Source organism: Apteryx mantelli, chromosome 12, assembly GCF_036417845.1.
Source record: "Apteryx mantelli isolate bAptMan1 chromosome 12, bAptMan1.hap1, whole genome shotgun sequence".
In the NCBI taxonomy this organism is placed as follows: Eukaryota; Metazoa; Chordata; class Aves; order Apterygiformes; family Apterygidae; genus Apteryx; species Apteryx mantelli.
In genome coordinates, this window is record NC_089989.1 from 14,797,472 (window position 1) to 14,820,263 (window position 22,792).

The 22,792-nt window shown below is 50.0% G+C and overlaps 1 protein-coding gene across 1 annotated transcript in view; it reads right to left on the reverse strand.

Moving 5' to 3' along the window:
• Window positions 1-22,792, reverse strand: part of RNF123 (ring finger protein 123) — a 63,198-nt gene that overhangs the window by 18,803 nt on the left and 21,603 nt on the right. Inside the window, exons 19-33 of the mRNA XM_067303304.1 lie at window positions 22,562-22,633; window positions 21,712-21,832; window positions 20,734-20,835; window positions 19,026-19,132; window positions 18,285-18,483; window positions 17,666-17,811; window positions 17,385-17,468; window positions 16,494-16,601; window positions 13,495-13,672; window positions 11,936-12,010; window positions 9,325-9,412; window positions 9,003-9,090; window positions 8,783-8,867; window positions 945-1,084; window positions 558-746 (exon numbers count right to left, since the gene is read on the reverse strand). Coding sequence (XP_067159405.1) covers window positions 558-746; window positions 945-1,084; window positions 8,783-8,867; window positions 9,003-9,090; window positions 9,325-9,412; window positions 11,936-12,010; window positions 13,495-13,672; window positions 16,494-16,601; window positions 17,385-17,468; window positions 17,666-17,811; window positions 18,285-18,483; window positions 19,026-19,132; window positions 20,734-20,835; window positions 21,712-21,832; window positions 22,562-22,633 — 1,782 coding nt within the window. The remainder of the gene's footprint in view (window positions 1-557; window positions 747-944; window positions 1,085-8,782; window positions 8,868-9,002; window positions 9,091-9,324; window positions 9,413-11,935; window positions 12,011-13,494; window positions 13,673-16,493; window positions 16,602-17,384; window positions 17,469-17,665; window positions 17,812-18,284; window positions 18,484-19,025; window positions 19,133-20,733; window positions 20,836-21,711; window positions 21,833-22,561; window positions 22,634-22,792) is intronic.

Genomic DNA, 22,792 nt, shown 5'->3' on the forward strand with positions numbered 1-22,792 from the left:
TCTGAAAGGTTGGAATGGGGCTGTCCTGATCATCCCAGCAGCACAATGGAGAAGCCTGGTACTGTACTGCAGGACTGAAGGACCAAGGACCAAGACACCAGCCCAAACACTGAGGCAAGTGCCACGTGAAGCCAGCTATATCTTCTGTAGCTCTTTGCAAAGAGATAATATGCCTCATCTCCAGATTTCAGGCCACTGCTTGTCACAGAAGCATTTAGTATTTACTGGGCAGAAGTAATTGGCCAGAGCTAGCCTGTAGGTAGATTTATGGGGCCCATCTTCCTCCTTCCTGGGTGAGGTACAAATCAGCTGTGGCCAGACTACTTGCAAAAGAGGAGAGCAGCTAACACACAGTGATTTTAGGGAGTACCACTTGTTCTGCAGCAGTTGGGTTTGCCCAGCTTTAGGTACTAAAAGCATTTGCAGCAGAAGCCCCCTGTTTACAAACTTAAACAGCTAGCGCATCTGGACAGAGGGCAGAGGGACCACCCATACCCTTTCAGAGGATACTTCTTCCCACTGCTGTGCCCACCATACTCCTCAAAAAAGGACGATACCTGGGCAAGCCTCCGAAGCAGCAGCTCTGAAGATGGGCGATTCCAATCGAGAAAGATCTCAGGTGCCAGTGTGACGGTCATTTCCAGCACCCTAAGCAAGCTCACTGACAGGTCGAAGCATGTGGCACACACCTTCAGCTGGCGGCTGTCCACAAAGTTCCTTTCCAAGCGCTCCGCTGCCTGCTGGATCTACCAAGCAACAGAGCGCAGCTCAACAAGGCACCTCTTCCTGACGGGATGACCACAACCCCCAGTTCAGCTTGGCTCCCACCCATACCAGGGAACCACAGCACTCCCAACCCCGAGGTATGTGTCCTGGATCTTGCTCTGTGTAGCACGTGGGCACCCACAAGTGCCAGACCATACAGCCTCAGGCAGCACACTCACCTCCTGAATCATGCCGATGAACTCAGAGAAAGCCCAGTTCAGCTGGTTGAGGACGCTGTTGAGGAAGCTGGGAGCCAAGTCACGGTCACTGCGGAGCAGGTCTGCCATGTGTCTCTGCAGCAAGGTGGAGGGACACGGCTCTGAAACCAGACAGTGACAGCTTCAAAGGTCTGGCCCCAGTGCGGCCAAGGGGTGTGGGGCGAGGGCAGGCTGGGAGCTCGGTCCTGGGCTTGTTAAATGTTGGCTTCTGTCTTACTGTGACTTACTGCATTACAGTAAGTGGAAATGGCAGGGCACCGGGAGGCTGTGGTGGAGGATTATTCTGAGCAGAGATCTTGCCTGTCGTGCCTCCAAGCACTTTTTTGCAACACCAGCCTGAATTAACTAGGGAACAGCCCTGTGTATTTGCTGCTCCTCTCATGCATGGGAGCACTGCCTTGCAGCTCAGCCATCCTTTGTGCGAGGCCCTGGCGAGTCCCAGGGTCAGCTCAGCACTAATTGCTTTCGATGGCAGCATGGCAGCAGCTGCCCAGAGGCAAAGCATCCAGCCCCTAGCCTCACGTGGCCATGCCAGTCCTGCCCATATCCAGGGAGGAAAGTACATACCAAATCCCGTTCCTGAGGGGCTTCTGCCTGGAGCTGGGGCTAAGCTTTGCTCTCAGCAGGTTTGGACAGGCAGGGTTGCCCACACTCCCTGGCCAGGCTCAGCCCACACAGAGACAAGTCCCTGCTGTATGTGACACCTTCCTCTAGGCTTTTTTGATATCAAGAGCACAGACAGGGCTGGACCCAGGCAGCTGGGGAACGGTACAGCCGGGGCTGTGTGGGATGCTGGCACCTGTGAACTGGCCAGGAAGGGAGAACTGCACAAATGGGACAGATGCATCTCACTGGCAGAAGGACTTACTATCATCTGGAAGTTCACAAAAGCATTTGACACAACACAGGAAAGGTACCAGAGCGCAGACTGCAGGCTAAAATTCAGGGCTCGGAGAAGAAAAATTGAACTGATTTATCAAAGAATATAGAGGAAAAAAAATCAACTACTTTTCTCTCTACTAGAAGCAAGGAATAAGTGAGAGCAGGGGGAAACTCTGACAGCACTGGCATTGCAGCGCCTGGAAGAACAAGCTGTGCTATGAGTACAAAAGGTCTTCAGAGCTGTGGCTTGCACGGGTAAAGCAAACACAGGACCACCTCCCCTACATAGTTAGGTACTGAACAACATGGCAGGACTACAGGGACATTGCTAGTTGGGATTACCAAAGCCAGAGAGAGGGATGTTTGGCTACAGGTACAGATTGTCAGTTCATATGGGGAACAGGATGAATTATTCTGTAGATATCCTGCTAACAAGTGCAATGAGATTGTGTTGTTACAGAGGACACATGCTGATGTCTCACGGTGTGTAATCACCCCACGCAGGCCAGCACCCTGGCTTCGATCCTGGGTAAAAGCACACCCTAGAGAGGGAAACTCTAATGTCCCACTCCCACCCTGAAGTATTTTCCCAGCCCTTGGTTGCATGTGGCTCAGGGACTGCCCAAGACAGATGTAGTTTTATGTATTTACTGATCCTCAGTGGATTTCTTGCCCAGTATCCCCTTGAAACTGTGTAAGCTTTTAGCACTGAGCACATCCTGCAGTAAGGTTTCACAGCTTAACTGTGCATGGCAGGAAGAACACTGCCCTTGCTCTGATTTGAGCTTGGCTCTTACTCACTTTATTTGGTATCTTTTATTCTTTGCAGCCCCCTCCTCCTGCTCAGAGAGAGACAGAGAGCTGCTATTCTCTATTCACTTCCTCCAAGCTAGTCGAGATTTCACAGACCTTTCTGATAGTCCTGAGCCACTCATTTTGAATGGCAACAGCTCCAATCTATGACGTTTCTCATATAGAAACTGTCACGTCTTTGTCACCTTCACCATCCCTCCCCTGAGCCTTGCCAGTTCTCCTAGATTTTCTTTGAAGAGGTGGAAACAGAAGTGCATGCAGCATTCAAACCACTAACACACAGCAGACTTGCACAAGGGCAAAATGTGCTTTTTAAAATTTTGTTCTCTCTTCCTGTCCTGATAATTCCTACCATTTAATTTCTTCCTTTGACTATGCATCAAGTTGATATTTTCAAAAAGATTACAATAGGACTACAGTTCAAGGCTAACGCTTTTGTAAGAAGTATAGTTCAAGATCCTCCAGAACTTGCTGGCTTCAGGCCGCAAGTGGAGAAGCCCAGGAGCCAATAATGGAGGCATATTATTGTCTTCCCTGCCAGCGATGGATGATGATGCAGAGCACCCGAAGAGTAAATTGGTGGATGACACTAAAGGAGGAGGGTTGTCTGATGTGCTAGAATAGAGCTTTACTCTAGGAGGGCCATGAGAAACTTGAGGATTGGGGCAAACATACCTCATCAAATTCAGCAAGAAATGCAAAATTCTGCCTCTGGGGAAGAATGACCCCGACTGTGAGTCCTGTCTGGGAACCAATGGTCCACACAGCAACCCGAGAGAGGGCCTAGGGTCATGGATGATGCCACGCTGAACAGGAGACAGCTGTGGGCTCTTGCTACAACTAAGGAGTGGGTGATGGCAGGAGGAGGTGGCCAGCAGATCAAGGGAAGCTACTACCCCTCTGCTTCACCCTAGGGAGGTCATACCTGAAATATTGCAGCTTTTTTCCCCAGTAGGGTGCAGGAGCAGGCTCCAGGGAGGTGGGAGGTCACAGGTCTCTGGGTTTGGAGGTTGTCCAGACAAAGCCATGGCCACCGTAATCTGGCACTGGTGACAGCCCTGTTCTGAGCACAGGCTGGATCACAGACCACCGTGGTCCCTTCCCACCAGTGTCACTGTGATCTGCAATCTTGTCTCTTAGGGTTATACTCAGCTTATACCCCACTGCTTTTTAAACACATTTTCCCTTTGAATTCACCATTCTACATTTGCCTACACTGAACTGCATCCACATTTTCTCTCCCAGTCATTCAGGATTGGAAAGTCCTTTGGCACTTTTTTTTTTTTCATTTATAGCCTCTCCTCAACTTGTAAAAAGTGATTTTTATTAAAACTGCTAACATATTAGCTCCCTTCCAGGCTTCTAGAACTAAAGCAGTTCTAGGTGATGATCATCGCTCATCGTGGATGAGCTCTGTGGGTTGTTCTGTTGGTGCTAAAGCTTCTTTTACAAACATTCCAAGTTGAGACACATCTCAAAATGAATCACACAGCCAGTCTAACTCATCTGAAGGCAGCTCTGGCTTTCTGAAGGATGCCATTTTGCTTGTAATAACCTGCTTTAGCCTGTTGTTTAGCCAAAGGCTGTTTCCTCATGGTCCTTTTCCAATAAGTGCCATGAATTTGCTCCAAGCCTCCAATACCAGGTCCTTAAATGTCTTCCCTGCTGCCAGCAAAGACTGTGCCAGTTTATAAAAGCATTAGGAAGTGGTGCCTTTTATCATACTCCTCTATAGTTATGTAGTCTTTTTATGTTTTCAAGCTAACACCAATAAACAGTGGGCTTCCTTGGCTTTTGTTGCTCCCAGGATGATGCTGAATCTAAATATACTGCAATCACTGTTACTCTTTGAAAGCAACATCAGGAACCAGCCTCAGGCATTGCCCAAGGCCATAGCAAGAGCAGCTCCTTCCCTTGTGTGAGTTCTCAGATCAGGTTCTCCATGGGGCGATCATTAGTGGTATCTAGAAACCCAGCCTTGGCACCGTGATTATCTCCATCTGCAAGAAGTCTGTCTTTACTGAGACATTTCCTTTCACCTCCCTCATGCAGCTCTCTGTGGCCCCACTGCACGTCCCAGTTACCATTACTCCCCTGGGTAATGACACAGCCCTTACATGTGCCAGTTTAGACAGGAACATTTTTATCAGGAGCCTGCGGATACTTGTTGATGTGGTTATTTTCTTAATCTTGCCAACAATACATCATTAGCGTTTCTAAAACTTGCAACTCCTTAATACAAAAGCCACTCAATCTTGCTTTAGCCTTCATTATGACAGATGAAGATCAGTCATTGGAACAGAAATCAGTGGTTTTCCAAGGCCAGATATTATGACCTCAATACATTTAATGTGGGCAACAGAGCACGGCCCCGAGCAGTTACAGATATATCCAGTGCTTCCACAAGGCTAATTTCCCCACAGAAATATGAGCAAAATAGAGTTGGAGGGGGAAAAAAAAAAACTAGGTGGGGGAAAAATAGGGAATAAAAACACAGAGCTCTTTACAAAGATTATTAGGTAGCCAGAAAGACCCAACGCTACAGCAAACACTTGGCCTAAAAGGTTCACTGAGTTCAGGCTGAAGCAATGGTGTAAATTAAGATGAAAAAGGCAATGCAAACATAATCAAACATAGCCAGCAGTCAAAGAAAAAAAGGAGGAAATGGGTAATAGAAGGAGAAGACCTAAGAGAAACATCCACAACTAACCTGACTACATACAAAGTTTCTTTAACGATATGAAGAAATTCTAACAGGATTATCAAAAACACTACTAATGGGAGAAAGTCTAACAGTAACAGATACCCACTAATAGGTAGTAGTAAAAATCAATAAAGCAGACAAAGTGGAAGCATTCATTAACTATTCTTACTAAATACTTGTAAAGAAGCAGGGTCACCTACTTTCATCACAGGAAGATAATTTTGTACTCTATAGTTTGCTAGTGACCAAGGAACGTTTATACCAGGGCTATTTGTGAGACACTTGGTCAGCAGCCCAAGCGATGTACATATGGGGGCTCCTGATTTAGCAGACTTACAATTGAGCTGTGAGAACAGAGGAGGAAAGCCTAAACCGGACGGGATTCAGAAGCAAAGCAGTTCCACCAAAAATCAGTCTGAGTCTTTGAACAGATCCAGATGTAGATGTGGAACAGCTGCTGCTCAGTGTCTGTGGCTACCAGACTGATGCAACAACAGTGAAAAAGGTAGGCAGGGTATGCAGAGTGATTCAGCTCACCTGGTGAGTTGAGCTCATTCAAAGATGTATTTACAGACAACCGAAGGGAACTTTGTAGGTTGAGGAAGAAGGAAAGCAAGCTGCATCCAGGGAATGAGATACTGAAATGGGTGAGCACAAGGCATCAGGAAGCCCTAGCGCACAAGGGACTCATGCACATCTCCAAAGCAAATCACTGAAAAAACAGACTAATGCAAGTTTTGGCTCAGTGATCAGGGAGGTGATCTACCCAGCATGACACTGGCAACTCCGGGGTTGTTAAAAAACTAGGAAGGGTAAGGACAGGGACAAGAAATGTTATATTGTACGGAGGGTAATTCAGCAGAGAAAGGCAGAAGCAGCAGCAATGGATGACAACAGAAGTAGTTAGATACATTCACATCAGGAAAAAGTCAAGGATTTATTTCTGAAGGCAAGGAACCACTGGAACAAATCACCACAAGCTGATTCTTTTGGTGTTGTCAAACGGAGAATGGATTTCTTCCTGAAAGACCTCTTTAGCTAGACAATTTACTGGAGTCAGGATGGGGAAGTGAGTGAGTCCTCTGGCCTACAGTGTGCAGCAACTCAGCTAAATGATCTCACGGTCCCATCTGTCTACCCTCTGCTGCTTGATGGAGGTGTGGGGAGAAGGCCTAGGGTAGAACAGCCCCATGCTGCAAATGGAAGTCATCCTGCATCTTGGTAAGAGCAACGAAGGTTGGGCCAGGCGCAGGGTCACCGCTGCTCCACACTGTGTGCATGCCTTAACACTACCCATTCTTGTCTACAAGCCACAAAAGGCAGCAGCCACACAAAAGCAAAACAAGTCGCTCAGCAGCATCTGATCAGAACTCTCCCCTCTTCTGAACTGAGCCATGGTCAGCTTTTGAGAGCCGAACTTGATGTAGAGCCCTGTCCACACAAGAGTTGACTGGTGCCAGCCATGGCTAAGGAACAATTCAGGAAGCAAGCAGTAACTAACACACACAGTCTTTTTGATCCCTTCTCCGTCTCTGGGCTAACCCAGGCAGCGATCTCTTTGCAGGGATCTTCGTGAGCAGTGAGAACAGGCAAAGCATGGCAGAGGAGACCAGGTAGCCTGCACTCTGCATGTCTCACGGATATCGCGAGGCAGAGCCAGCCAACCTTTCCCACCTGCGCAGACTCCTCCAAGGCAGCATCTCCAAAGCAGGACAAGGCTGAGGCTCTAGGGAAGAGGCATTTGCCCAAGCTCCCTTCAGACTGGCCTGCAGAAGCAGACCCACACAAGAAGGGATTTCTTTCAGCTCAGCAGTTTGTCACATTGTCCCTGCCAATGCTCAGATTGCAACAGGGCGAAGACTGATGGGTGGGAAGCGGGGAGGGGGGGTTCCTCCTCTTTCCCTGGGCAGCATCTCAAGGACACCTCTGAGTCCCATGTCCCTCTTTAATTAAATCAGCATTAATTATTGATTCTGTTGCACTTTAAAATAGCCAGCCCAAGGAGCAAGCTCCCAGTAGCCAGCCCAGCCCATTCTGAGCTCAGACTGCACGGAGCCATCCGGAGATGGATGGAGAGAAACCTCAAAAGCTGAGAAACTTCATTCCTGTCCCAGAGCTCTCTGTGGCCACCCCATGGGACTGGCAGCAGGAGCGTGAAGTGATAATCATGAGGTCCTTGCCACGCGTGTACCAGAGCTTCCGTATCATCCTACAAAGACGAGAGGAACCAACAGCTGGCACAGCCTGCAGGAAGGCTCTGACTCAAGAGGTAACACCGATAAAACAGTAGCAACAGCAGGTTTGCGACACAGCCTTGGAGAGTGCCATATGGGCAAGAGTCTCCCCGTCTCCCTGGCATCTCCCAGGGATGTAACTAAGAAATGAGATCATTGTGTGACCCCCCCTGCCCCCCAAAACAAGGGTCTCTCAAGACACAAGAGGGGAGCGAGGGAGCTCTCTAAAGCTACATCACCAGACAAGAGAGGGTCACACAACAAACTTACTCTGGAAACTAGCAAGAGAGAGATCTCCTGAGCACCCAGGGGAAGGAGAGAAAAAGAGAAGAGTGACATTAAAACAGAGATAAGACAGCTTTCCCTGCAGGATGGGGCTTAGGAAACATCTCCACAGGTCCCCTGTCCATGTCAGACTGCAGTATCCTCTGCCCCCAGTCCCCACACAGCTCTCTAGGAACAGTGCCCACTAAGTAAGGGCTAACACAAAACCATTTCCACAGCAGAGGGGCCGGTGTGAATGTCTCCAACCAGGCCAAGACCCTGCAAGAGGGAGCTGGAGACCTGTTCTTCAGTTCAAGAAAGGGACTTTCCTCTCCCTACGTCTTCACTGGCTGCAGTAGAGCTGAGGAACCCCTCATTTTGGCAACAGCACTGACAGCAGAACTGCCATGCCAAAGGCAGGACAGGCTCTGCCAGGCTCTGAGACGACTGCATGATTTAAACACTACCTGCTCGCAAATCTGGCCAGTGCCCTGCCTCTCTGGGCACCCACTCCCTCTCACAGGGTATCTGCTGCTTGGCACACTTGCTAACTCTCCCCATAGCAGCTAGTCTTGGTAGAAATCAGAAAGCCTTCATCCAGGTTGAGATTTTCTGGTAAAGCTTTGGTAAAGACGCAGCCTTGGGCACTTTACCTCTCCCTTGAAGGGCAGAACCCCTCCTAGCATCAGATCTAATCCACTGCCCAGCTTGCAAGAGAGTCACCAGCCCAAATAGTGGGACTGGGGAAGTCCAGGAAAGGAAGGATCAGGCCTGGAAATTTGGCCAGGTTCCCACCTACTTCAGCAGCCACCTCACGAGCTGACCTGACCCCTAGAGATGCCTATGAGGGAAGAGACAGGTCCTCCCTCACCACCCTTCAAAACCCTAGGTGTGCCACTCACTCTGCAGGCTAGGGAGGCTGGCATCCTCAGGCTTGGTTTTCAGCAGGTGTGGGAGCCGCGTGTATCTGTACCCGAAGCCACAGCCCTGAAAAAAGAGAAGGGGAAGGACCTTAGAGGCTGGAAAATGGTAGGGTTTTGCTGCTATTGGAAAGCGAAACATGCCATGTCCCACCCTGCAGATAGGGTGGCAGTGAGAAGGGCAGGGATGTAGGATCCTTACCCGCCACAGCCTCACAAGGATCCAGTTGGTTTGCGCCCATGGCCGCTGCTCATAGGGAGCCAGGAGGTTCTTCATCATGGAGATCCGCCTACCGGACAGAAGATGCAGGTCAGCCGCAAAGGGGCCGGCGGATTAAACAGGATGCACAGAAGGACCCATGGAGCTGCGACACAGCAAAGCTACTGGCATAGGGATGAATGGAGGCTCCCCAGCTCCAGCACCCTGTTGCAGCTCCCCTGCCTCCCTGCAGTGCTTGGCAGCCCGCCTGCTCCCCCACCCAGCCTTGCCACAGCCCACAAGGGAGAGACAGGGCAGCACTTACTGCTCCTCTGGGATCCTCTCAACAGCACGCAGTGAGTGGGGGTAGCAGACATAGCTGGCCAACGCCTGCATCAAGGAGTCCCGGATGTCTGTGGAGAAATGAGAAGGGGCTAGGCTAGGCAACCAAGGACATGCAGCATGCCAAGGAGCACCCGAACACCAGAGGCTGGGAGGGACTGGCCTCAGGGAGAGAGACTACCCTCATCTACAACGGACCCTATCTGGACTTGTTCTGGGGAAAAAACAAGTCTGCAGATAACACCAAATTGTTGGGACCAGTTGATGCACTTGAGGACAGGGCTGCCAGAAGGACCTAGACAGGCTGGAGAAATGGGCCGGCAGGAACCTTATGAAACACAACAAGAACAAAGGCTGGGTCCTGTGCCTGGAAAGGAAGAACTCCCTGCAAGATACAGTCCCAATTGGCTGGGGAGCAGCTCTGCTGAGAATGACCTGGGGCTTGAGGTAGACAGCAAGCTGAGCATGAGCCACCAGTGCCCTGGCAGCAAAGGAGGCCAATGGCATCCTGGGCTGCATTAAGAGGAGCGTAGCCAGTAGATCTAGGGAAATAGTTATTTCCCTCTACTCAGCACTCATGAGATCATATCTATACACTGTGTCCCCTTTTGAGGAAAGGCATAAACTACAGTGAGTTCAGCAGAGGGCTGCTAAGATGGTCAGGGGCTGGAGCTCTGCAAGGAGAAGCTAAAGGTGCTGGGCTTGTTCAGCCTGGAGAAGAGACATCTTTGGGGGAACCTAACAGCAGCCTTCCAATACCTACAAAGTGGTTATCAAGAAGATGTGGTCAGGCTCTTCACAGTGGTACATGGCAGGAGGAGAAGACACAATAGGTATAAATTGAAACAAGAGAGGTTCAGACTGGATATAAGGAAAACCTTTTCCTCCATGAGGGCAGTTCAGCATTGAAACAGGTTGTCCAGAGAGGTCCAGCCTTCTTGGAGGTTTTCAAGACCAGACTGGATAAGGCCCTAAGCAGCCTAGTCTGTCCTCATAGCTGACCTGTTTCAAGCAGAGGTTGATCTAGAGACCTCCTAAGGTTCCTTCCAGCCTGTATTATTCTTTGATTCCTGCCTGACCTATGCTTTGAGTCAAGGCATCACCTGCACCTTTTGTGCTACAAGAAATCTCAGTCATAAGCTGGGAGAGTCTGAAGGAGCATGGTTTCTCAAGGCTGACTGATGCTAGAAAACACGCAGGTACAGACAGCACCAGATCAAAATTGCTGCTGTCAAAAGGTATTCAGAGTAGAGGCAAAGTCTTACGTGTCAACAGTGCCCTCTTTGGGAACAGCTGGAGAAGCAACCAGCAAGCCATGCCTGGTTGCTGTCTACTACACAGTGCCTGTGTCCACATCCTGAGCCCATTGTCTCTTTCATCTCTAGCCAGAGCAGCTAAGGGTTTCTGCTGTCCCTACACACTGACTGCCCTGCTAGTGGTTGCACGGCAGGGTGCTTCCTGTTCTACTTCAGTGCAGCCAGCTAGGTGACTTTAAATCACTTTCATCCAGGGCACAAGCTCATCCAGCCAAACCACACAGAAGCAAAGGAACAGCCAAGCATCCTGCGGCTCTGCTGCAGATGTGACAGCTTCCAACAGATGAATGGTATGACAAGCAGCACTGTGTTTTGCAATGGGAATGCATTCCTGCAGCCTTAGCTTGACCCCTCAAAAAGACTGTGTGTGCTAAAGGACAAAGGGAAAAATGATTCTGGTAGAAGGGCAGGGTTACTTCTAAATCTAGACGACTTGATTGAAGATAAGGACTTCTATGTCCTCCTGAGGAGGGAGGATACATGTGCCTTCATGAATGGCTACTAAATTAGAAAGAGTTCAGGGCAATAAGACAGCCTAGGTGTCCACGAACAAAACAGATTCCCAGGCAGCTGGAACTAGGCATGTTGGATCGTTCAGTCTTCAGGATCTACCCAGACATCATAATGGGTCATACGTACTAAGCAGATGAAGGAAGGAAACACTGAAGCCCTTGTCTCCAGAAGCAGTGGTTTTCCCACAGATTTGATCAAGATCAGAGTCAAGATCAACTGGGAATCCTGGTTTGAGAGCAAACCATGCTCTACTCAGCAGAATCTTGGACCTCCCCAAAGGCCCAAGTCAAGTCCAAAACCCAGAGAATTAAAGGTGGAAAAGCAAACACAGAGATTGGCATTTTTGTGCAGATCTGTGTGTTCCTCTTGTTACCAAAGGGTTGTGGTGCTCTGGGGATCTCTGTGCACGGCCTGTCTGTGCCTGTGTCTGTTTGCCTACTTCGATCCCAGCTCAGGCAAAGCAGAGGCTCTCCCTCCCAGCTAATAGGGAGAGCGTGCCTGTGTCCAGGCAGCTGAGGAGTAGCACTAGTCTTGACATGCAAGCATCTGGGACACGTCCTGTTCTCAAACTGGGGGCCTAGGTCACGTATCTAATCCTGGAATAAGCAGGACACACCAGGCAAGAGCAGTGCCCAGCCTCTCTTTGCACATGGAGCACTCAATGAATTCAGCAAATAGATCCCAACAGAAGTCTGGTGAGCCACCGGCAGTGGGATCAGCCAGATCTGCAACACTTCACCCCAGAGCAGAGGAGAGCAGCTTCACCCGTGCCCACGATCCTTGAATCAGCAAAGTGCTTGGCCAGGATGGCAGCAAGTCGCATCAGAGTCTCTTCATAGCCTGCAAAGAGAAGGAGGGAGCAGGGGTCACAGGATGGCAGCCCCACAGTGGGCAGCCCCATGTCCCCAGTTTTCCTGCAGGCCCAGGAAAGGCTGTGGGATTTACTCCCTGCTACAGCTAAATTTGCAGTTCTGTTGTGCGTCTAGTAGTCAAAACAGAGAGCTGGGAAAACACATTCATCTCCCATAAAGCCTCTTGTCACAGTCTGCAGAGTCTAAAACAGTCAGAGGGTAAGAGAGCAACGCCTAGTACAGAAAGGGCTGAGCAACACAAATACCACCCTAGGCCTACCCAAAGAAGCCATATTAAGTCTGCAGGCCCTGAAGAAACCTGCTACAGCTTAATTCTGCTGGTCCCTGAACAGCAAGCACAGTCCTCACTCATTGGATGTGAAAACCTTAGCTATGCCTTGCTGGTGGGAACAGAAATCCTTACCTTTGTGGGCTCTGGAAGGCGCAGAACACCTTGCTAAGAGGTCCCTGAGATCACTCAGCCAAACAAGACCCTGGGGTGAGCATGAGGAGGATCAAGTCTGCAGGATTAGTCTCACAGCAGAAACTTGCTAAAGCTTTAGCTGCCTTGCAAGCAGGAGATCACAGGTAACAGAACCATGAGGCAGGCATCATAAGGAAAGCCCGAATACCTTCTTCATCAGCTGCCTGCAACAAGGGCAGCATGGCTTGCACCGAGCCTTCGAGCCTACCCACCAGCTGCCCACACTCCTTCTATTCACAGCAGCCAGCACAGGCAAGCAAGCCACGGCTGCTCAGCTAGACCTTGGGCCCCTCTATTTTGGGAGCACAAAGGGGCAGAGCAGGAAGTCCTTTGTGCCAGGATCACACGACTGGGGACAGGCACAGGTACACAGAGATGGACTGCTGAGAATGAGCTGTCTGTTCTACAGGTCTTAATAGGAACTTGCTAGAAAAGCCAAGCTTTCTCTGGCCAGGAAAAGCACCGAACATGCACTGAGGGAATTCAGCTAAATGCAGACTACTGGCATCAAGTAGGTGGTTGTCTCTGTAGGAACGTATCCCAATCCCAGGGCAGGATGTGAAAGCAGCCCCAATCCCTGCGCTCACAACATATCTCCCACAGCCAGAGACCAGTAGACAGTGACAGGCACTGCCAGAGGGCAACTACATCCTGCCACATCCCAACCCATTCCTGATGCCTCCTTAGAAACAAAATTCATAGCTGCTAGAGTGCTTTTCTCTGCAGTAAACACTATGACAACTCTGGGCAAGGCACGGGGCTCCCTGCCTAAGCACAGCAAAGGCCACGGTGTGCCAGTGCGTACCTACACTCAAGGAACAGCACTCAGTGCCTGCCCCACAGCACACAGACAACACACCGGTGAAGCACAGCACAGTTGGGAAAGGACACAGAAGGGATGATGCCCAATGACTGCTACTTCACCAGCAGGATGTGGCTTTACTTAGCTTTCATCAGCCAGGATTAGCAAGGCCTCCCTATCCCCTTACCTGGAAGTTCCTCCATGCTGTTGACAGGGCTGAAGTAGTTCTTGAGTGCGCTGTAGCTGTTCATAGCTACGCTGAGGTAGAACTCTGGCATGAAAGCAAAAAGCGAGCCCGTCCTGTCGCCATGCTCGATGGTGCAGATGCACACGCGCAGCAGCCAATATATGTCCTGCATCTTCTCCTGGCCAGGGAGAACACAACGATCCCCAGTCAGTTTTGCCCAGCTTCTCTTTGGAAAAATGCAACAGTCAGCATCACACCTGAGCCTCAGAAATGTCTCAGTGTCTCAGAAGTTCCTCAGGCTAGGGCTCTAAGTTCATTAAGTAGCCCTGTGCTCTGCTGGAGTCTCTTCATAGAGTCACAGAAGAGTTGGGTGGAAGGGACAACCAGAGAACTCTGCAACAACCTCCTGCTTGGAGCGGGACTAGTGCCAGCACACAATTAGATCAGCAGTGGCTTTGTCTAGCTGATTCTTGAAACCCTCCAAGGACTACTCTCAGTAGGGCATATCTCACTACAGCAGGCCTCATCGCAAAAAACGCATGCCAGCTGTTGATTCCAAGTTTACACTGGCTGAAGGGAGGCAGGCCCTAGGAAACCCAGGATAAAGCTGCTGGAAAAAAAGCTACCCCTTCGTAAGAATTAACAAATTGGAACAGACAGAAAGCTCATACCAACTCAGATCTTTGCATTAGGTGGCCACAGCCTTCTGGATTCTGCACCAAGCATTCAATTGGATTTACTATCCTGAGGAGCCTCAGCCTCTTTTACTTCTATAGGAAAACTCGGGGGTCCTAAATTAAACACAGGAAATTTAAGGGCATCTACATAACTTTGAGCTTATAAAAATTAGCACTAAGGCAGGCAAAAAAAAGAGGAAAAGTTACTTCATATCCTGCAATGCCAAGAAATATCCCGAGCAGTTTGCATAAAAATAGCAGGAAGATGGCTACGCTTCCAATTAAAGAAAAATCAGAGGTGCAGATAACTGATTTCATTTGCTTCGTGGTGTTTCTACACTATGTCACTGCCTTCTCTGGGAGGTTTACGTGGGTTTGTTCTGTAAGTTAGACCAAACAAGTGTAAACTGACTAAAGGGACTAAAAGACGTCTTTATCTCAACACTGACGCACATCTTAGCTCAACAGCTACTTTCAGGATAAAAAACAATGGCAATGTTAAGGTAGGGAAAGCTGCAGTTGGTTTTATTGAGACTTGATAACCTCAAAAAGTCATGCCAGGTACTGCCAAGCTAGATTAAAGCCTATACCAAGAGAATACAAAGATGTAATGCTTACCCACAGTATGACAGACAAATACTGTGTCGTAACCAAGTAGCTTCTACCTTGGCACCAAAACCCCAGGGCAGAAATGGTCTCCCCACTGAGTTTTTGAAGATGGGATTTTCTACTTTAAAACTAAGAATGTTTTTAAGCTGTAACGCTCCCTTTTGCCTAACCTTGAATCTCTCAGCTCAGAATAAACTAGTGACTAATTCCCCAGAGGAAGGAGCAGCCTCTCCCATGCTCTGACACCTTGGCAGAGATCTTGGACTTCACCTTCAGACAGAGAGTAGAACCTGTCTTTTTCTCTCCATCAGCAATGCCTGCTACACTCATCCAGATGTATCCTTTCATTGTATGCAAGTCACCAGGATGCTGGAGCCCGCAGGGGTGCATCTCCCTTGGGCAGCTGGGCAGATGGAGCTCTCTAGTACCGGCAGTACTGACAGGTTCTACCATGCAGCCTTGCTCCTCTCTGGAGCAAAGTTACTCAGCTGCTGGGGCACATTTCACAGCCAAAGCTAGCTAGTGATCTGCTCTCCCAGCAGGCCAAGCAGACCAAGGCAGAGGCACAAGCAGGGAAGGCTGTAACCATCACTCCCAGGCACCACTGACTCATCTAGGAAGGTGACACTGCACTCCTGGCGAGATGTGGGTACCTGTATTTAATATACCGATAGATCATCTAGGGACAGGAGTTGTGCTTTTGCATGGGTCATCACAGTGGTAACCGCAATGCACATGCATTAACACCCCTCAGCCTTTCAAGAGCAGGCCAAGAAGAAAGGTTTATTTGCTGGCAAGCATGGGCTGTACCAATGTAGCTAGAGAGCTTCTGTAGCACTGCACTGTGCCTTGCAATCCTGCTTTGCAAGTGAAGGGGGAAGGGGGTGAACAAAGAGCTTGTGAGTCACATCAGCCACTGCTACTTCCACTGCAGCTCTTTCCCTCCCCCTTCATGTCCTGGGACACATGCAGAGCCTGCCGCCACTCAGGTGAAGGGAAACATGTTCTCTTCCCCAGCACAAAAAACCTACAAATGCAGACAGGACAAGGCAACACGCGAGGGAAGCGAGGAAGGTGAGATCTACAGAGTGCAGGAGTACAAACTGCTCACAAAAACAGACCACAGACTTTATCCTGGAAGGAGATGGCATATGCAGGGAAGAATGGATGACCTGTGCAAACAGTCACAGTCTTACTAAATGAAGAATGTGCTTTCCCTGCATGGGAACCCAAGTGAATAAGGGCAGAACATCTGAACAAAAAAACCCGGGACATCATGTTGGCGAGGATCCTGCAGATTTCAGAAGAGCAGCGTTAGTGAGAACGCCCTCTGAAGCACAGCACACCTCAGTGAAATGGGCACAATAGCCTCTATCCTCTAGTCGTTCCCCGAGAACTGGATCTCCCTTTGACCCTCACCCTTCTGTCCGTGAGATAGAGGCCTGACTTCCCGAGGCAGAGCCTGCAGCACCACACACAGAGCAGAACAGACTGGGCTGTGTTGTAATGAATACTAATAGATCAAACATGGGACAAGAGGGGGCCCATGCCTAGGAAGAACTCTCCTGACAACACACAGGAGCCCCATGGAGCATCAGCCTTGCTCCAACACCAGGGACAATGGCACTTATGGCACGTGAGCCAAGCAGCACAGATATAGAGATGCATTCGCTCAGGTCTCTCCTGAACTGCTCACGTGACGTTCCTGCCCACCTTTGAATAGATGGTGACATTGATCCAGGCAAGGCGACGACTTAGGTGATTGAGCTTCTCAGAGAACACCTTTTGGCTCTTCAGCAGTTCCTCATGGATGTCTCTCCTCTGAAAAAAGTGCAGAGAGGTGAGGGTAGACACCATTCTCCCATTTATATCATTCTTTTTCAGAACTGGACAAACAATGCAGAAGCAAATACCACCCTGGGGCTAGCTAGTAGGGAATGCTGGAAGAGATAAAAGGGTCAGCAGCTGCTCTGCAGAGGGAGTGGAAATCAGTGCTACAAGAGCACTTACTGGCCTCAGCCACAGCCCACAGGGCCAGATGCTGGTCTGGTGTGGCCAGCAGTTTTAGGGTCAACTGCTGTCAGAGATGCTTTTTAAATGCTTCATCAGAAAGATTCAGTCTCTGGCAGTTAGAATTGGATGGAAAAGTCCTGAGCCCAGCACTGGAGTGTATTTTCCTACTTGTTTCTTCTGAACCTTTCATTGTGAATGGCAGATCCAAGGAAGAGCCCTAACAGCCCAGAAGTGCTGTGGTTATGATTCAGAGGGTCTCTTCTGCATAGGAAACCTTTCCAAACCCTACACCACATTCTTGGAGTATCCCTAGACGCCCAACAAGATGTCTGCAGCACATGGAGATTTGCAAGCTGCTTCAGCCTGTCTGGGACCAGTCAAAGCAGTTGCCACCTTCAGTCCCTCTGTTCCTCAAGGTAGTGGTACAATGGGTTGGCACACCATGAAACATGGCTGCCAGCTATGGACATGGGTTACTCCCCCATGACACTGGCCGCTTCAGGGCTAGAAGTCACCCGCTCTGCTTCATGCTCTTTTTTCATGTATTGAGGAGCTATCAGAGGAGGAAGCTGGGAGTCCAGAGATACTCACCCTCTTTGGGCAGCGGCTGATTTTTTCCTCTGTGTCTTTCAGTGCCATGGCGTATTCATTCACATCATCTGATACACCAACCATCTGAAAAACAAGCAGACTCCAGCAATACAGGAGTTTTTCCCCCACCCCTCAGACAAACAAGAGGGCAGCCTGTTTCCCAAGGGGGTGGGAGGAGAAGGAAAGGGCACACACAACAGCTCAGCAAGCAGAGAACAGAGATTCAGTGAGAAAGCACAAAGGCCAAGAGGACGGATGCCTGCACAGGATGTGCTGCTTACCTTCCCAAGCTGCTGGTGGACACTGAGGTTGTACATCATCACTATCCCATCCAAGACTTCCAGGAGGGAGTTCTCTGTGATGGGCTGCTCCAGCTCCTCTGGGGGTCTGCCCAGTAAGAGACCCTCATTTCCATGGCTGCCTTCAACTGCAATCCATCCCCAAGACAGGAGAGAAGTTCTCAGCAGTGCATTTTGGCACCTCAGCTTCTTCCTGCACCTCTCTGAAGCCAGTGGCCAAAGCCCTGCTGTACTTTCCTGTAACACAGTGCTCCCTTCCAACCCACACAACTCACCAGTCACACAAACACACCGTTCCCACCTCATTGCCTGGCACAGGTCAGCTTGCTAAATCTGTCGAGACAGATCCAGGCCATGCAAGTTCCACCTTGCCGCACTGCTTGCAGAAAACAAGGCCGCACCTCCCAGCACACAGGGAGCAACAGCACCACCAGTGTCATGTGCAGGATGGCAGAGTGGCTAGCTGTGGACTTGTGGGTCCCAGCATGCACTGGGAAGCCAGTAAATCAGCTGCTATCCTCTTGAGCATACTGGAGACTGGAATAGCCCATTCTCCCAGGAACCAGATGGCCCAGGCTAGCACGCAGTGGAAGTTACTCACTGTCCTCCTCTGTCCGCTGCTCCACAGTTAGCGTGCGTACTTTGATCTTCTCCAGGGTGCCGAGAGGCCGCCGTGGGTTCATCAGGCTGACAGCTGCTGTGCTGAGGAAACGGTTGGCACGGCCCAGGGTGGGGGAGCTGAGCCAGCCAGGTCTCGCAAGAGCTCCGCCAATGGCCAGCGCAGCAGAAGGACGCTGAGACTGAGAAGAAATCAAAGGAGAAACAGTTCTATTTGTTGGGCTGCCCACTGTTCCCTGCCTGTTCCTGCAAGGATTTCAGTATAGATGCACAGTGACCACTGGAGGGGGAGCTGATACCCTCCCCACCACAGATGGGCCAGCAGCGCAAAGTTAACAAATGTGTGCTCCTTCCTCCAAGTGCACGACAAGTACAAGTAGCAGATCAGCACGGCAAGAAGTTGTCGTATCTACAGTTGTCCTGCACCTCTACAAATGCAAGCACCAAGAACTGTCATGGATGGGAAGAAGCATACTCATATCACTGGGTTGTGAGAGTGCAGAGCAAAGAAAATTTTGCTGCTCAAACCTGGTGATGCCAGGACCCTGCTGATCTCCAGAGACTTTTGTGCAAGCTCAGCTGTTTATTTGATCACCCATGGGCTGGTTACAGTCCTGAGCCAGACACTGACTTCCTAGAGCAAAGATTTTCTAGCCAGAGGCTGAGCTTGCTGCCCTGGCACCAGGGGTCTAGCCCTGCTGGTGAATCATGTTATACGGCTCACCTGTGCTGCCGACATTGCTGATTCCTCATCTTCATCAAGATCATCCATAGTCACTGCCTGCAGCTCTGCAGGGTCAATCAAGACATTGGCCTTTGCAGCCAGGTCATCTGTACAGAGCACACCAGAGTAGACATGAATGCAGGAGCCATTTTTGGCTTCACAGGAAGCAGCTCTAGGCTTGTCCTCTTCTCTGCTTCTTGGCAGTAGAGAAGTAGCCAGCCAAGTTGGATGCTGTGCCAGAACGGGCTCACCTTCTCCCCAACTTCCTTACATGGAATAGGCATGGCCTTGCCAACACAGTAGAGACCAAGCAGCAATGGGTGCTGCTCATCCCAGACCTATTTCTGTTCCTGCTCATACTACCAACAAACAGGGATAACCACACAAACCAGGAGACAACTGCCAGGGCCTTCCCCACACACTAGTTCAGTCTGGAAACTCAGGACCCGAGGCCATTTGTTAGGCCTCCAGTTTTTCAACAATGTTCCATAACATGTTCCCAAGTCACCAGGACTGCAGGTCCCCTCAAAGACTCTGAGCAGAAACCATTCTCAGTCCAGAAGAAAGTCTGCTGTGATGACTATGCTGCACAAGGCCTGACCAATATGTCCTCTAGTCCGTAGCCCTATCTCCAAAGCTGGCCAGGAAGAACTCGGCAAGAGACAAGAGGACATTACATGGTTCTTGAGTTAAGCAATCTAACCTTGGACAATCAGAGATCAACTTGAGAGAGGGAAGATGGTCCTAATTTTGGAAACTCACTGGGGAAGGAGAAGAGCTATCTGAGCTGAAGACAAGTGTCACATTAGCCAGAAACCAGAGACAAACTAAGTCAGACTGAACGACAAGTGGTTTCTAACCCTTCCAACAGGGAGACTTTGGAAGTTTGTTGGCACAACAGCATGTTGTAGCCAAATGTACAGTTGCAGTACGTACATGGGGCTGCTATTGCTTGTCTGGAGTGGTACAGCAAGGACAGCCTGGGCAACCTTCACAGCCAGCTTGCACAGCAGAGCTGTGTCAATGGTCAGTGCTTCAACAGCTCCCAGACACTGGCTGTGGTGCAGCAAAAGCACTATGCCAGAGGGCATTCCCAGACCATCCCCCTACCTCTCACCAGCCACAGGCTGAAGCAATATTCTCGCAGGACTGCTCGATGTGGCCTCCCAGTCTTACATCTGCAGGCCTAACATGCCCTTACAGCTGCAGCAGGGTGGGCTGGAGCTGTTGATATGTCAGGGAGAATGCTGTATAGCTAACACCCCATCCCATAGGGAGTGTCCCATGCTTTGATACCCTGCTTGCTGAGGTTGCCGAGGCAGAGAAGGACTGATGCCTAGCTCTGCGCAGCTACTCTCCACTCATACCTACAATGTAATGTAACAAGCTTGGGGCAGGCAGTGAAAGTATAGCATGAGAAATCAGGCTAGCAGCTCAGAAAAAAGGTTCCAAATGAACCTTCAAGCCAAAGCATACAATCAGGAAGAGAAGACAAATCAGTGCCCCACTCAGGTATATACAGTAGGCTGTGAGCTCAAAGGGCACTCCACTTCGGACAGACGGCACCTTCTCCAGAGCAACTTGCACCTTATTACTGTTCAAGTCTCCACTCCTTAAATTTAGCACAATTACCCACAACTCCCTCCCTAGCACGTCCCTCCAGCCAGGACTTAGGGTGCAGGTATTGGACATCCTGGAGAGTGCTCACCTTTCAGAGTCTTCTTGAGATGAGACAGAAGACCTCCAAGTCGCTGAAGGTCAAAATAATCCACCTTCCCATTATAGAAGAGTTGAGGAGGGATGTATGCCTCTAAAGCAGAGAGGGAGAGTTTGTTCTGAGACTCCCAGGCACGGGACCCACACGCACATATCACCAACAGAGCCCAGGGTCCAGCCTGGAGCCACGCTGCATGACAGCTTTTGCTGTCGTAAGAGCACAAGCCATTAATGCAGAAGTGATTTCTACAGTGAAGCATGCATGAGAGCCACACAGAAACAGAAGCAACCGATGGCCAACAACAGCACCCCTCTGGTCACTTCCTCCTTTCCAGCCACAGACACCGAGGAAAATCAGGTCGTTAGAAAACTCGGTAGCTCTCCACCTCACTGTTCCAGCTGTCCCAGGCTCAGCCACTTACTCCCACGGGTAACATTTTAAGGCACTTTTTGGGCCCAGAATAAGGCAGCACCCCAAGGAAAGGCTAAGCCTAAAGTAAGAAAAGGGAGTATCATGTAGACTGTAGCAGGACAGGCAAGGCTGGGCTTGAGGATGGGAAAACAGCTGGTACTGACATAGTTTCCCCTTAATCCCACAGTCCAGGAACCACAAAAACAGACAAACAACTCCTCCTAAACTTTGACTTTGATCCCATGATCACTGAACTGTCCTCAGACAGAGCAATAATTAATATTGGACTCTGCTCCAGAGCATTCAGAAGGAACTAGCAAACGGTACTTGTATTCCTTTGCAAGTCTCAGAGGAATTAACTGGAATAGATCTGGATATTAACTGGAATACATCTGCACACAGGAATTTCCGAGGATGACAGGAACTACTGGCACAGGCTTACAGAAGGCCACAGAATCCATACAGAACACAAGACTTCCAGCATCCCAGAGAGGCCTTCCAAGAGGCAAACCCCCATCCCAACCACAGAAATCTCCTCAAACCTTCTCCAGGCCTTACCTTCGCTGCTCAGTGTGGCAGGGGTCTTTGCCTTGTGGCCATCCCAGAAGAAACGCAGGGCGGCGATGAGCCGGTGCAGGAAGCACACCATGTACTCCGGTGGGCACAGGACAGTCAAGTTCTAGGGCAAAGAATGAGCTCAGCCATTAGGGCTACTGTGAAAGAGCATCTCTGTTCTAGTGGTCACCCAGGGCAGGCAGAAGCTTCCTGCTTCCAGCCTTGCTCAAAGCACTTTCACCAGGTTGCAGAGCGCACCTCTAGTTTCCAGGACTGCGAGAGAGCCCACCTCTGATGGCAGGCAGCAGTTTCCACCTCTAGAAAATCCTGGGGACTGAAACAACAGTTGGTCTGGCAGCACACAGAAGCATGGATACCACACGCTCTACCACCAAAGATGGGCTGCTAATTAATGTAGAGATGCAGGTGAAGAAAGGGTTTACTGCAATAGCAGATTTGCCACCTCCCAAAGCTGCAGGCCAACAGCCTGATGCAAGCTCAGAAGAGTGGTCCTCCCCCAGGCAGTGAAGGGGATCCCAAAGCCAGCAGACCAGCTGTGGCACAGCACTCCAAGGCCACATTCCCTGAGGGATTTCAGCAGGATGTTCAGTTCCTTTCCTCCAAATCTGTGGCTCACACCCAAAGCTGCTCACAAGGACCATTTTCCCATAACTCACAGCAAAGGACCTGGATAAACTTCTAGCCTCTGATCTTCTCCCTCCTCTGCACTTCCAGCCATCTCTAGACCTCATCCACTGGAAGCAGCCCAACCAAATGGGTAGGAGCTCCCAGCCCAAAGAGGCAGAGAGCATTTAGGGTGAGGTTTGCAGAAGGGGCTGGCCCTCTGACTTACCCCTCTGTTGCTAGCATTTTCCTGAAGAAACTTGCGGAATTTGTTTAGGAAGATATATCTGGAGGCTTCCCCCTGGCAACACAAAAAGCAGGAGGTGAGCTCCCATGGAACACATTATTTATCCACCTCCCCGGACTCTGTGATGTGTTTGCCTCATATGGTTCGCCCTGGGCATTCATTCAGGCTTTAGGCACTTAAGGCAGAGGAACCCAGGGAGCCTCCCAATAATCT